The sequence below is a fragment of the Neoarius graeffei genome, chromosome 7 (genome assembly GCF_027579695.1).
Source record: "Neoarius graeffei isolate fNeoGra1 chromosome 7, fNeoGra1.pri, whole genome shotgun sequence".
Lineage (NCBI taxonomy): Eukaryota > Metazoa > Chordata > Actinopteri > Siluriformes > Ariidae > Neoarius > Neoarius graeffei.
This window is the reverse complement of record NC_083575.1, coordinates 97616041-97630753: the sequence shown is the minus strand read 5'-3', so window position 1 is coordinate 97630753 and position 14713 is coordinate 97616041. Positions and strand designations below refer to the sequence as shown.

At 45.3% G+C, this 14713-nt stretch overlaps 1 protein-coding gene across 5 annotated transcripts in view; it reads right to left on the bottom strand.

Moving 5' to 3' along the window:
• The window catches only part of cntln (centlein, centrosomal protein), a 189865-nt gene that overhangs the window by 146785 nt on the left and 28367 nt on the right, over window positions 1-14713 (bottom strand). For all 5 annotated transcript variants that reach the window (XM_060926631.1, XM_060926634.1, XM_060926635.1 and 2 more), the window contains exons 5-9: window positions 8819-8953; window positions 8631-8708; window positions 6443-6529; window positions 6150-6262; window positions 2021-2183 (exon numbers count right to left, since the gene is read on the bottom strand). In XM_060926631.1, coding sequence (XP_060782614.1) covers window positions 2021-2183; window positions 6150-6262; window positions 6443-6529; window positions 8631-8708; window positions 8819-8953 — 576 coding nt within the window. The remainder of the gene's footprint in view (window positions 1-2020; window positions 2184-6149; window positions 6263-6442; window positions 6530-8630; window positions 8709-8818; window positions 8954-14713) is intronic.

Here is a 14713-nt window from a genome sequence, read left to right as displayed (position 1 = left end):
GTACAACTTGTGGTATGAGGCAGTGTGTGTGCACGCGTACAACTTGTGGTATGAGGCAGTGTGTGTGTGCGCGTACAACTTGTGGTATGAGGCAGTGTGTGTATGTGTGTACACACCTTGTCGTATGAGGCAGTGTGTGTGTGTACCTTGTGGTATGAGGCAGTGTGTGTGTGCGCGTACAACTTGTGGTATGAGGCAGTGTGTGTATGTGTGTGTATGTGTACACCTTGTGGTATGAGGCAGTATGTGTGTGTCTCACTACCTTGTGGTATGAGTGTGTGTGTGCCCGTGTGTACATCTTTTGGTAAGAGGCAGTGTGCATGTCTGTGAGCGCGCACGTGTGTGTGTGCCTTGTGATATGAGGCAGTGTGTGTGTGTACACCTTGTGGTATGGAGGCAGTGTGTGTGTGTGTGTGTGTGTGTGTGTGTGTGTGTACCTTGTGGTATGAGGCAGTGTGTGTACCTTGTGATATGAGACTGCGTGTGTGTGTGTGTGTGTGTGTGTGTGTGTGTACCTTGTGGTATGAAGCAGTGTGTGTGTGTACCTTGTGGTATGAAGCAGTGTGTGTACCTTGTGATATGAGACTGCGTGTGTGTGTGTGTGTGTGTGTACCTTGTGGTATGAAGCAGTGTGTGTGTGTACCTTGTGGTATGAGGCAGTGTGTGTACCTTGTGATATGAGGCTGCGTGTGTGTGTGTGTGTGTGTGTGTGTGTGTGTGTGTGTGTGTGTGTACCTTGTGGTATGAAGCAGTGTGTGTGTGTACCTTGTGGTATGAAGCAGTGTGTGTACCTTGTGATATGAGGCTGCGTGTGTGTGTATACGTGTGTGGCTTGTGGTATGAGGCAGTGCGTGTGTACACCTTGTAGTATGGAGGCAGTGTGTGTGTGTGTGTGTGTGTGTGCGCACATGTGTGTACATCTTTTGGTATGAGGCAGTGTGTGTCTGTGAGCGCGGACGTGTGTGTGTGTGTGTGTGTGTGTGTGTGTGTATATACACCTTGTGGTATGAGGCAGTGTGTGTACCTTGTGATATGAGGCTGTGTCTGTGTGCATGCATACCTTGTGGTATGGAGGCAGTGTGTGTGTGTACACCTTGTGGAATGAGGCAGTGTGTGTGTGTGTGTGTGTGTGTGTGTGTGTGTGTGTGTGTGTGTACACCTTGTGGTATGGAGGCAGTGTGTGTGTGTGTGTGTGTGTGTGTGTGTGTGTGTGTACACCTTGTGGTATGAGGCAGTGTGTGTATACCTTGTGGTATGAGGCAATGTGTGTGTGTGTGTGTGTATACCTTGTGGTATGGAGGCAGTGTGTGTGTACCTTGTGGTATGAGGCAGTGTGTGTGTTTGTGTGTGTGTGCGCGCGCGCATGTGTGTACATCTTTTGGTATGAGGCAGTGTGCGCACGCGCGTACCTTGTGGTATGAGGCAGTGTGTGTTTGCGTGTGTGTGTACACCTTGTGGTATGGAGGCAGTGTGTGTGTGCGTGTGTGTGTGTGTACACCTTGTGGTATGAGGCAGTGTGTGTGTGTCTGTGAGCGCGCACGTGTGTGTGTGTACCTTGTGGTATGAAGTAGTGTGTGTGTGTGTGTGTGTGTTTGTGTGTGTACCTTGTGGTATGAGACAGTGTGTGTGTGTGTGTGTGTGTGTGTGTGTGTGTGTGTGTGTGTGTGTGGTATGAGGCAGTTTGTGTGTGTCTGTGTGTGTACACCTTGTGGTATGAGGCAGTGTGTGTGTGTGTGTGTGTATACACCTTGTGGTATGAGGCAGTGTGTGTGTTTGTTTGTGTGTGTGTGTGTGTGTGTGTGTGTGTGTGTGTGTGTGTGTGTGTGTGTGTGTGTGTGTGTGTATACACCTTGTGGTATGAGGCAGTGTGTGTGTTTGTTTGTGTGTGTGTGTGTGTGTGTGTGTGTGTGTGTATACACCTTGTGGTATGAGGCAGTGTGTGTGTTTGTGTGTGTGTGTACCTTGTGGTATGAGACAGTGTGTGTGTGTGGTATGAGGCAGTTTGTGTGTGTCTGTGTACCTTGTGGTACGAGGCAGTGTGTGTGGTGTGTACTCTCTCTTGGCTCTGCAGGATCTGCTGTGTGTCCATGTTGAGACCTTCCAGCTGCTGGATGATTTCAGCTTGCTCTCCTGCATGAGCCACACTCTGTGCATACAGAGCCTGAAGATCCTGTAGCTCACGCCTACACACACACACACACACACACACACACACACACACACACTTCAAACCCAGCCATGTACTTCAAATGACAAAAGACCTGCCACTGAACACACATTCTTGACCCAGTGAGAATCATTCTCGAACTCTCCACACCACTAGGGGGAACCAAATTTTTTTTCAAGAAGCTCTTATTCGTTTTATTTTAATGATGCTCTCTGCTCTTCCACAACTAACCATGTGACTATTTGGACCACTCACAGACAAGAGAGGTGTAGGGTTTAGTGCACTACGTACACCCGTACACACACACACTGGCTTTGAGTCGGAGATCTGGCTCGGAGTCCAAGAAAAAGAAGATTAACAGAGAGGTGAAGTGGGTCTTCAAAATGGCCAAATTGAAATATAAAAATAAAGTGGAGGAAAATTTTACAAGAGGGAACCCTCGCTGAGCTTGGCAGGGTCTCAAGAACATGGCAGCCGTGAATACTACAGGGATGTGATTTGGGGCTGGTGAAATTATCTGAAAATTTTAGCCGGGGGTCTGGGGGCCACAGGCCCCCAGCTGGTCCCGGGCAGCGCCCTGGTGGGGGGACAAGGGGGGGTGAAGCCCCCCGAAGCTCCTGGGTTCTGGGGTTTTCTGACTTAAAAATTGTACTAAAATGGCAAGCAAACACACAAGAAAAAACTTGTCATGATTAACAAATTCAAGCCAATTTAATGGTCAACATGCAACTCTGAGCCCCTATAGTACATTCAGTGATTCTTAACTGACAAAAAGCCAAAACATGAAACCTAAAAATGTCATTCTAAATTAAATCATCTGCATTAGAATAAATAGAAAATTGTATAAGGAAAAACAAAATTTATACTTTCAATTACTGTAGAAGTTGAACATACCTAAATGTGCCTTTTCAAACAAAACATGATGCAACATAAGAATTCATCCACAAGTCTTCAGGAACTCTCAAAGAAAAAAGATGCTAACATCCATGTCCAGTTCCAGCAGATCAGTCACTTTTTTTCTGCAGTTTCTACTCTAATAATGTCAACTTCATATACATAACTCTATAGTGTTCACTCACCAGAGGATAATCATAACTCCACAGTGTTCACTCACTTAAGGATATTCAAAACTACTGTGTTCACTCACTTAGGTTTCGTTTCTATCCCGGGCTCCAGCCCGACTTTGCACGCTCGTAGCTCGGGCAGGGGAGGTCCCAGCCGCCCCAAACTTGACAGCCAGAGACCTATGCCCTCCCCCCAAAGAACGAAATCACTGAACAAATGTCTCACAGTCTTATGTCCAACGTCTGTGGCAACCTCTTTCTCCAACCATTCCCAGCGGACCTTGTTTTTCACGATTCTGTCGATTTCTTTAACTCGATTTGCATCTTTACGCTCGATCACGGAGGCTGCCATCTTTCAACTCTTTGTTTGACGCGAGCTTACGTACAGCTATCTAACAAGTGCGTTCATTGGTTGTTACAGAATGATGGGCCAATCACGTACCTCATTTCATCTCAATGACGGAATTACTGAAAGTCAGAACGAACAGGATACAAATGCGGATTTTTGAGCGAAAAATCGGAAAAAAATTTTTTTTAATTTTGAGGTGAAAAAAGCGGAATTCCGCGAATTCGCGGAAAAATCACATCCCTGATACTGTTTCCACCACACACCAGACTGTACAGGTTCCAGGCTGCAGCCCAGCATCACTTCCTAACGACCTCAACTCCCACTATACCGGATTTGAGACAGACAGCGTTACCCAGCTAGAAACTTCTATGTCATCACTTAATCCCAGAGACTCAGCACTCATCTTCAACATAGAGAGAGTGGTGAGAGCCCTCAGAAAGACTAAAGAAAAAACGGCGCCTGGCCCAGATAACATCGGCGGTTGTTTCCTGAGGCACTGTGCTAAGAAGCTGGGAGGAGTGTTCCACTTTCTGTTCTAGGGTTCCATGGACAGCAGCACAGTCCCCCAGCTGTGGAAACACTCCACAGTCATTCCCGTCCCCAAGAAAGGAACCATCAAGGTGTTGAATGACCTCAGGCCTGTGGCTCTCACCTCTCTTGTGATGAAAGCAATGGAAAGGGTGGTCAAAAATCACATCATCATCAAGGTGACAGACACCCATATGGACCCCCTCCAGCTTGCATATCGCACAGGCAGAGGCGTTTATGATGCAAAAATCTTCATCACAGACACCATACATAAACACCTGGAATTCCCAAACACTTCAGCCAGACTTCTGTTTGCTGACTTCTCCTCTGCATTTAACACCCTGCAGCCTCACATTCTCCCAGAGAAACTCACTGCTCGTTTTGGACTAAATGACCAGCTAATCTTATGGATAACAGACTTTTTCACCAACAGGTCACAGAGAATGCTGGTCAATCGCACCTTCTCAGACCTCCTTCACACCTCCACTGGCTCCCCACAGGGATGTGTGTCCTCTCACCTCTGCTCTTCATCCTGTACACTGACGACTGCAGGTCCACTCAGCCAAGCTGTCACCTGGTTAAATATGCAGATGACACAGTGCTCTTGTCTCTGCTCTCTGGTCCCTCACAGCACCACAGCTCAGCTCTGCAGGACTTTGTGGAGTGGTGTGACAACTCCTGCCTGGAACTGAACTCCAGCAAGACTAAAGACATGGTGGTGACATTTAATAATAAGCAGAGTGCTGCTGCAGTCATCACCACCATTCATGGGAAGCCGGTGGAGATCACTGAAGAGTACAAGTACCTGGGCATAATCCTTGACAATAAACTCAAATTTGCCCCAACACAGAGGAGATCTTTAGGAAGTGCCAGCAGTGACAGTACCTCCTGAGGAAGCTTAAGTCCTTTGGGGTCAGCAAGGACATTCTCACTACTTTTTACTACTCCTTCATTGAGAGTATAATGATATTTTCCATAACCTGCTGGTTCCACTCCCTTAGTCTTCAGAACAAAAACCGCCTGCAGGGCACAGTCAAGGTGTGCTCTAAAATTATTGGACTCCCTCTTAGGTCACTCTCAACTCTCTGTGAGCAGCAGACAGTAAACTCAGCGAGCAGGATTCTTCAGGACCCTTCACATGTCCTGTTCCCTGCATTTGAGTGGCTCCCCTCTGGACGCCGACTCCGTTGTCCGAGCTGCCGAACACAGAGGAGAAGAGCGACCTTTGTCCCCAGAGCTGTTCAGCTCCTCAACTCTCTGCCATCCTTGGCCCTTTACTCACCCAATCAGCCCCTTCCCCCTTCTCCACATGCACTGTAACCTGTCTGATGCAGTAACCACCCCCTCTGTACACACACCACTTTAAACATAGACTCTGCTGCTATTGATACTTTTACTTCATAAGCAAATTGCACCACACTGTATTTTTGTAAATACTGCTTTTTTAAATTATCATATTTATATCTATTGTACCACTATACAGTTATTTATCCACATACTGCCACTTTGCACACTGTCATACATTTTATATTTCATGTTTGTTTTGCATGGGCGGCACGGTGGTGTAGTGGTTAGCGCTGTCGCCTCACAGCAAGAAGGTCCGGGTTCGAGCCCCGGGGCCGGCGAGGGCCTTTCTGTGTGGAGTTTGCATGTTCTCCCCGTGTCCGCGTGGGTTTCCTCCGGGTGCTCCGGTTTCCCCCACAGTCCAAAGACATGCAGGTTAGGTTAACTGGTGGCTCTAAATTGAGCGTAGGTGTGAATGTGAGTGTGAATGGTTGTCTGTGTCTATGTGTCAGCCCTGTGATGACCTGGCGACTTGTCCAGGGTGAACCCCGCCTTTCGCCCGTAGTCAGCTGGGATAGGCTCCAGCTCGCCTGCGACCCTGCAGAAGGATAAAGCGGCTAGAGATAATGAGATGAGATGTTTGTTTTGCTTTTTATTTATGCGTTTAAGCGTACTTCTTTGTGTGCCTTTTAAATTGCCCCTAGGGGCCAAATAAAGTGTTTTGAATTGAATTGTAGTGTAGTGTATAGTGAGTGACCTGAGCTGCTGGAGCTGATGCTCTCTCTCGCTGAGCTTTTGCTGAACTGAATCGAGCTGAACAGAGAGTGACGAGCTGACAGCCTGAACCTTCACCAGCTCCTCCTGCACCTCCTACAGAGAGAGACAGACAGACAGGCTGCATGAGCCTTATAAACATGACTGTATTTTAACTCATTAGTTACAGACAGACAGTGAAACACCAGAGGAGAAAAATGAGAGAAAGTGTGTGTGTGTGTGTGTGTGTGTGTGTGTGTGTGTGTGTGTGTGTGTGTGTGTGTGTGTGGTGTATACCCTCAGCCGTGTGTTATTCATCTCCTCCTGCTTCCTGCTCTGCTCTTGCTGCTCGTCCAACTTCCTCCTCCACCCATCATCATACTCCTAATAAAGAGAGAGATAGGCAAAGTGAATAAAAATGTTAATAAAATGAGAGAGAAAGAGAGACAGACTGACAGAGCAGTGTGTGAGACAACCAGGAGAGGATCTTATGAAAAAGGGGGGAAAAAAAAGTCAAAAATAAGAAATAAGAGTGATAAGTGTGTCTGCAGTGTTTCCCCTAAGTTTACTTGCTTGGAGAGGGGGCCTGGATGAGGATGGTCACCTGCAGGACCTCTCCCCGCAGCTCCTATTAGACAGCATTAAAATGACCTTAAAATAAATAAATAAATATATATATATATATATATATATATATATATATATATATATATATATATATATATATATATGTGGGGGGGGGGGACTTTTGAGGGGCCACAGGGTCCTGTTGGGAAGAGGAGCACCCTCCCCCCCCCCCCAATATAATGGTAGGGGAAACACTGATGTGTGGTCACATGGCCAGTGCCACTACATGGGATCACAGTGTGCTAATCTCACACTCTCTCTCACACACACACACACACACACACACACACACGAGATATGCACAAATATCACAGACAGGTGTAATGAAAGAGTGGGAGAGTTTAAGGGATCAGGAAGTGTCACTTGAAATCCAGAAGTTTTGGTCTTATGTACTATGAAGGTCCAGAAGAGAAATCTGAGGTCAAGTTGTCACAGTACCACAGACACCTGATTGAGCAGACAAAGCCCCGGCTTGGCGAAACAAGGCTCCTGCTTAGGTGGTCAAAGGCCCTGCTTGAATGGACAAGGCTCCTGCTGAGGCACACAAGACCCCTGCTTGGGTAAACAAGGCTCCTGCTCGAGAGGTCAAAACCCCTGCACAGGGGAACAAAGCCCCTGCATGGGCAGACAAAGCTCCAATTCAGGTAGACAAAGTACAGGACTGGTCCACCTATACCCGAGTGGACACGTCCTCTACTCAAACAGACAAAGCCCTGCATTGGTGAACAAGGCTCCTGTCTTAGGCAGATGAGAGCCCTGCCTGTGCAGACTCAGGCAGACAAAGCCCCTGGTTGGGTAGATGAGGATGGTGTTCAGGCAGACAAAGCTACAAAGCCCATGCTTGGGCAGACAACCCTCCCAATCGTGTGGACAAGTTTCCTGCTAAATGGGACAAGATCCTCAACTGTGCAATCAAATCTCCTGCTCAGGCAAACAAAATCACTGCTTAGGTAGACATGGCTCTTGCTTGGGTGGTTAAATCCCCTGCTTGGATGGATGAGACTCCTGCTCAGATAGACAAGGTCCCCTGCTTGGGTAGACGAGGTTCTAGCTCTGGTGAGCAAAGGCCCTGCTCAGGTAGAAAAGGCCCCTGCTTGTGGGAGGACAAGTTTCCCCTTTGGGCATATGAGGACCCTGCTCAGAGAGATGGGACTCCTGCTCATTTAAATTAAGTTTCTGGTTTGACAGACAAAGCCATTGATTGACAGGACAAGGCAGCTGTACAAGCAGACAAGACACCTTCTTGGATAGACAAAGTCCATCTTTAAGCAGACACCACTACAAAGCCCCTTACTGGACATAAAAGGTGCTTAAGTATATTAGTACGAGACAGAAAAGCCCTGGCTTGGGTGAGGAAGGCTTCTGCTCAGGCAGAAAAGGCCCCTGCTCGGGTGGTAAAGGACCCTGCTAAGGTAAATAAAGCTCCTGTTCAGGTAAACAAAGCCCCTGCTTCTGAGGACAAAGCCCCTGCTGGGACAGACAAGGTTTCAGCTCAGGCAGACAAACCACCTGCTTGGGTTGATGAGGTCCTTTAAAGTGCTGGGCAGACAAAGTCCCTGCTTGGGCAGATGAGGCCCCTGTTCAGGTGAACAAAGGTAATGCTCAGGCAAAAAAGTCCCTGCTCAAGGATCCAAACCACTGCTCGAGGCTCCTGTTCATGGGGACAAAGTCTTTGCTTGGGCAGACGAGATCCCTGCTCAGGCAGACACATTCCCTGTTCCAGCAAACAAAGTCCTTGCTCTAGACTCCTGCTCAGGAAGTCAAAGCTCCTATTTAGGTGGACAAAGCTGCTCATTGGACACAAAAGGTACAAGTACACTAGTGCAAAACAGAGAGGAAAAAGTGGGTGTGTTCGCACCTTGAACCTGGTGTTGTTAGTCTCTTCCTGCTTCCTGCTCTGCTCCTCCAACCTCCTCCTCCACCCATCATCACACTCCTGAGAGAGAGAGAGAGAGAGAGAGAGAGAGAGAGAGAGAGAGAGAAACTGAAAGAGCATACGTGCTTCTACCCGTAGACATCGTATCCCAACACTGTGTGTGTGTGTACCTGTAGGCGTTGTGTCGTATCTCTCAGTGTGTGTTGAAGTTCTACCAGCTCCTTCTTCATCACATGGCGCTCCTCTTCACCAACACGCTGCTGCTGCAAGAGTCTGCTCACTTCCTGCCGCTGTGACGTCACTTCCTGTTGGATGGTCACAGGGTTAGGGATGGTCACTATACATCCACCAATCATATTCCAGTCCAGTGAAACATACAGTTGTGTTTCCAATAAAGTTCCTTTTATGAATCTAAAGGGTTCCAGAACTGTCTTGAGCAACGAAACAGAACCGAGGACCAATGTGCTGTTTTTAATTTTTCTGATTCGTAAAGATGCACAACACACGCACACACGTAGTGCTGGGGGCATGGCAATGGGTGGATTTGAGAATGTTTCAGGGATCTGGGAGGTCACTAATTTCTGTGTTAAATGAAAACAGAGCAGAAATGGCATCATGAGAGATTCAGGAAATGGGCGGAGCTGAGCTCAGAACATTCATAATGAGGGCGGGAAATGAGGACCGCACCAGGAGCAGCAGGAGATGAGCTTTACAGAAGTGAAGACGGAGAGATTAACATCAGGAACTCCCGGGGGATGTCAGAAAAAAGCAGCTCATTAGGTCACAAAAATGTAAAGAAGTTACTGTGGCAACAGTGCAGAGAGGCGGGATTCAGCAGACCATCACATGGTCGTGGAAGGAAAAAAGCGATTAATCCCCACTAGGCTTTCCTTCTGTGCCAATTCTCGATGAGATGATGGAAACCAGTGGTGTGGAGGACATTACCCACAATCCTCAGCTCTAATCAACAAACTGTGTTCAGAGCACTTAGCATAGCGGCTACATCCACTAACGTATGCAGTCATACAACAGCAATAAATGCAGAAAAATAAGGGAAAGGCGCCATGTTGTGTTGTTACAGAAAACATGTACATATGCACTGTATAAACAGAATGTGTTATTATTAGTAGTATTAATACTTGCATATTGTTTTATTAAATTTATTTATTAATTATTGTGCACAAAATTTTAACCATTTATTTTCACTCCGATTATGTATTTTTCTTTTTTTTTAATGTTTTCAATTTATCTTCACGACTCCTTGTTTTCCTTTTAATCTTCAATTTCCAAATTGTCATGAATATTATTTAAGATTGTGGATAATTTTTATATGTTGTTTAATTTTTAACCTTTGTTCATGTCAAGCATTTTGAGATACTGGACTCAAAATGCAGTGTGACTGGATAAACGAGTGAGGTTTTATTCATTACTTAAATAAAAAAGTAAACAAATATAGAGAAAAATAACCCTACAAATACATGACAGAAGTGATGATTACATGAAAACTTTTATCCAAAAAAACCCCCAGAAAATCACGTGAAAACAGCTGAAGGTGCAGCAAGACAAAACAAAAATAAATAAAAGTTAACGACATTCCTCAGTCACGTTTCAGAAATATGTTCCTCTACCTTGTGGCTGATGGATTCTTCATCTGAGCGCCATATGACTAAAGGTGGATTAACACTATTACAGCTCATCACGCACTCATCCACGCTGTCCAAGTGTGTGTGTGTGTGTGTGTGTGTGTGTGTGTGTGTGTGTGTGTGTGTGTGTGTGAGAGAGAGTGAGAGAGAGAGAATCATATCAGTTGCTTTGGAACCTCTTCTAATAGAGAACCAGTTGTTTTAGGGTTCTACGCAGGACATTTTAAAGCTCCCCAGTTAGACAGCTGAAGGAAAGTTGAGTGAGTATCAGAGGAATGTGAGGATATGAGATCAGTACAGTGATTTAATAGCAACATGATAAACTTTATTCAAAATAAGCTATAAATTACTCACAGCTTTTAAATACTATTGTTATGCCAAGTTTGTAAAAAGCTCTGTATGTACACACACACACACACACACACACTGCTGCGCAAGTCTTAGCTCCTATTTTTTTCTATACAAACTTTGTTACAGATTTCTATTTTATGACGTCTACATTATCAAGCCAAAACATTACAAAAACATTTTAGAGACCAAACGTTTGTTTTCCAGCACAAAATGAAATGTTACAGGAAAAAAAAAAAGTTTGTATCTGAGCAGCATATTCCATAAGAGAGCACTTTTCAGATTAAAAAAGAAAGCATACTGAAGGCTGCTGGGTTTTGGTGTAAAATGAAGAAGTGAGTGTGACGGTCAAAGTGTCCAGAAGAACTGGGGCTGGTTCTGTAAGATGCTCAGTAAAACCTACAGATCATTTCCACATAAAACTGCACTTACTGGACCTGAGATGGATATATATATATATATTTTTTTTTTTTTAAAGCAAAGGGTCGTCTCACACCAAATACTAACTTTGTTTAATTTATTATGGCTCACTCAATGGTCTCCCCAGGATTAAAATAAAGGCCTAACTTTTGCGCGGCCCATAGGGTGTAGAGTATGTAGGCGTGTGTGGGGAAGTACTGGAGGGGTGCGGAGGGGCCTCCCCCAGAAATTTTTGAAAAAAGGGAGCCCATTTGGTGGCATCTGGTAACTTTTAGGAGCATTTTATGGTGGTACTGACACTGTCACTTTTTACTGTTCACATGGTTGAAAAGGTTGCTACAACAAGGTGAGGTCTGTGACGCTGTGGTTTGCAGCGTGGGGTTCACATGAGCAATAAACAAAGTCATCATCTAACAACAATGTAGTATATAATAATGCTGTTTTATTCCTTGAACTACTGCCAGAACACCACTAACCAAAGTTTAAATGAGTTCTGTTGCAGTTAGAAAATAATAATAATAATAATAATAATAATAATAATACCCCCTGCAGACTGCATTTACTGCACAAATGCCCTTTATACTTCAGCCTACTTAATACTTCAAACACCAAAAGCACCTTAGAATAAACATGTTTGAGCAATAATACTGCTACTAGTACATGTAATTATTGTATTAATTAATAACGTAATTAGTGTTCCATCCACTATTAGATAAAATTAAAATAAAATCTTACAATATTGTTTGAAAGTGTAGAGCAAGATATTTTATTTTACAAAAAATAACACTTCAGATATTGTTTTAACAATAATAAGCATCACTGTATAAAAGATAGGTGTAAGTAGCAGAGGTGGACAAAGAACCCAACTTCATTACTTAAGTCAAAGTACAGATCCCACTGGTCAAATGTTACTCCGATACAAGTAAAAGTTGTACACTGAAATTTTTTACTTAAAGTACTGAAGTACTTGCTTTTAAAGATACTTAAGTATTAAAAGTACATTTTCTGTCAATGCATTGTTGTATTATTACCACAACACTTACAAAACCTAATGCCGTTACCAAAGACAGAAATGTGAATTCACAAAATGAACCCATGCTGTGCATCATGGTGGTTTAACGTTAAGCTAGCTAGTCAGTGAAGCGTGACCTGACATGCTAGCAAACTCTTTTCAAACTTGAAACCATATTGGATAGCTAACGTTACTAGAAAAGAAAGATTTTTACATTTCTGTTTATGCCTGTGACTAAAATGTCCCTTTTTTTAAATCTTAAACATACAGTATCTTCCTTTGCATTTTGTTGTGGATTCTGTATTAACTACTTAATCAAGATATAAAATGTTCACGGAATTTATAGCACATTTTTATGATCCAGTGTTATTGTCAGAAATAAAGCTGGTAAATTGATCACACCCCCATCTAGCTCTATAACCGAGCTGTTAAACTACATCCTAAATGTAGAAGATTATGCTAAAACATTCACCACGAGTAAGGTGATGAGCCCAGCGAGACGGGAAGCAGCAGCCTACCGGTTATAAGTCTCCTGCTCGACTGGCGAAGAGCTTGACGCCAGGGGCTGCTTCCAATGGTGAGAGAGGTCTTCGTGCCTCATTGGGCAGCTACCGCCCGCCTTAAACTGGGCAAAGCCTAGCCAGTAAGGTGCTGCCCTGCCACGGTCCGTTAACCTCACGGGGTGCGTGGGGTTTAGGGTGAAAACCAACAAGCGGATCGATAACTCTGCACCAAGCACAAGGAAGAAAAAGTCTCCTGCCCTAAAGTTGGGCACTTGGAATGTCAGGACAATGACACCTTGCTTTTCTCAGGATCTACAAACTGTTGAGGATGCGCACAAGACTGCTGTCATCGATATGGAACTGAGCAGACTGCATATGGACGTCGTTGCCCTCCAAGAAACCAGACTGCTAGGATCCAGATCTCTGAAGGAGAAAGACTTCTCCTTTTTCTGACAAGGAAAACCACCAGGCGCTGTCAGAGAGCACAGTGTCAGCTTTGCAGTCAGAAACACCCTCCTTGGATCCATTACATCTCCATCGTTGGGAAACGAGAGGCTCCTTTCCTTGCAGCTCCACTTGTCTTTGGGACCAACCACATTGATTAGTGCCTACGCGCCGACTTTAACTTCCACTGCAGAGGTCAATGACCAATTTTATGACAATCTTAGCGCCACCATTGCAGCGGTCCCCGATATGTACACCTTGTTTATCCTCGGCAACTTTAATGCTAGAGTCGGTGCTGATTACAGTTCTTAGCCCATTTGCTTGGGTCATTTTGGCACAGGTAAGATGAATGAAAACGGACTTCGCCTCTTGGAGCTCTGCTGCTTTCATAATCTATGTGTAAGCAGCACCTTCAACACAGAGTATCTTGGAGACACCCACGATCAAAGCACTGGCACCAGCTAGACCTGATCTTGACAAGACACTCAAGCCTGTCCAGCATCAGGGTTATGCGTACCTACCAAAAGTGCTGACTGTGACAGTGACCACTCTCTCTGGTGTGTAGCAAAGTGAACTTGCGTCCAAAGAAATTGTACCACACAAAGATGCAAGGAAGACGCCGCATCGACACCATCAAGATCCAAAACCACAGCAAGAGCCCTCGAGGAGTCCCTTCCAGGCCCCACTGAAGCAAACACCAGTGTAAGATGGGAACACTTCAAGAACACTGTTCGCAATGCTGCCTTGTCCATATTTAATAATAATAATAAATCTGTTTTGTATAGCGCTTTTCATGGTACTCAAAGACGCTTTACAGGAGGTTCAAAAATACATATACACACACAAAAACACACACACACACACACACAGAGACAACAGATAAATAGGAAGGTGATCTGCAGAAAGGTGACGTGTCAAGTGTCATATGCAGTCTTGAACAGGTGGGTTTTGAGATGGCGCTTGAAGGAAAGTAGTGTATGGGAGTTACGGATGGCCAGGGGGAGGGAGTTCCAGAGGGTGGGGGCAGCGATGGCAAAGGCTCCGTCTCCGAAGGTCCGGTACTTGGACATGGTGATGGGAGTGAGGAGGTTGGCATCTGCAGAGCGTAGTCAGCGGGTGGGGGAGTGGCGATGGTGCCATGGCCGACGCTATGAAGAAGCAGATCCTGAAGATGGGTGGTGTTGACTGTGGTTGATAAAAAGACAAATGTTGAACCAAGATAAGCAGCCACAGCATGGAGGATGTGGAAAATAGTCAGCTTGATGGATCCATATTTGGCAAGAAAACCAATAAGATGACAGACTGGCTCGAGGCTAATTATGAGGTTATGTCGCCCGTGATTGAGGTAAAAAGGATGTCGCCATATCAGCCTATAAGGCTTGCCCCAGTGAAGGCAATCTTCAAGCTCTCCGTAGAGCTCATAGCACAGTCCAGCAGTGTACCAGGAGATGCGCTAACGACTTCTGGCTACAGCTCTGTTCTCAGATACAGACAGCAGCCGACACAGGCAATATTAGGGGGATGTATGATGGCATCAAGCAAGCTCTCGGACCCGCACAGAGGAAAATCGCCCCCCTGAAGACCACTTCTGGGGAAGTGATCCAAGATAGGACGAAGCAGATGGAGCACTGGGTGGAGCACTTCACCAAGCTTTACAGAGAACGTGGTTGTTGAAGCAGCACTAAATGCCATCAA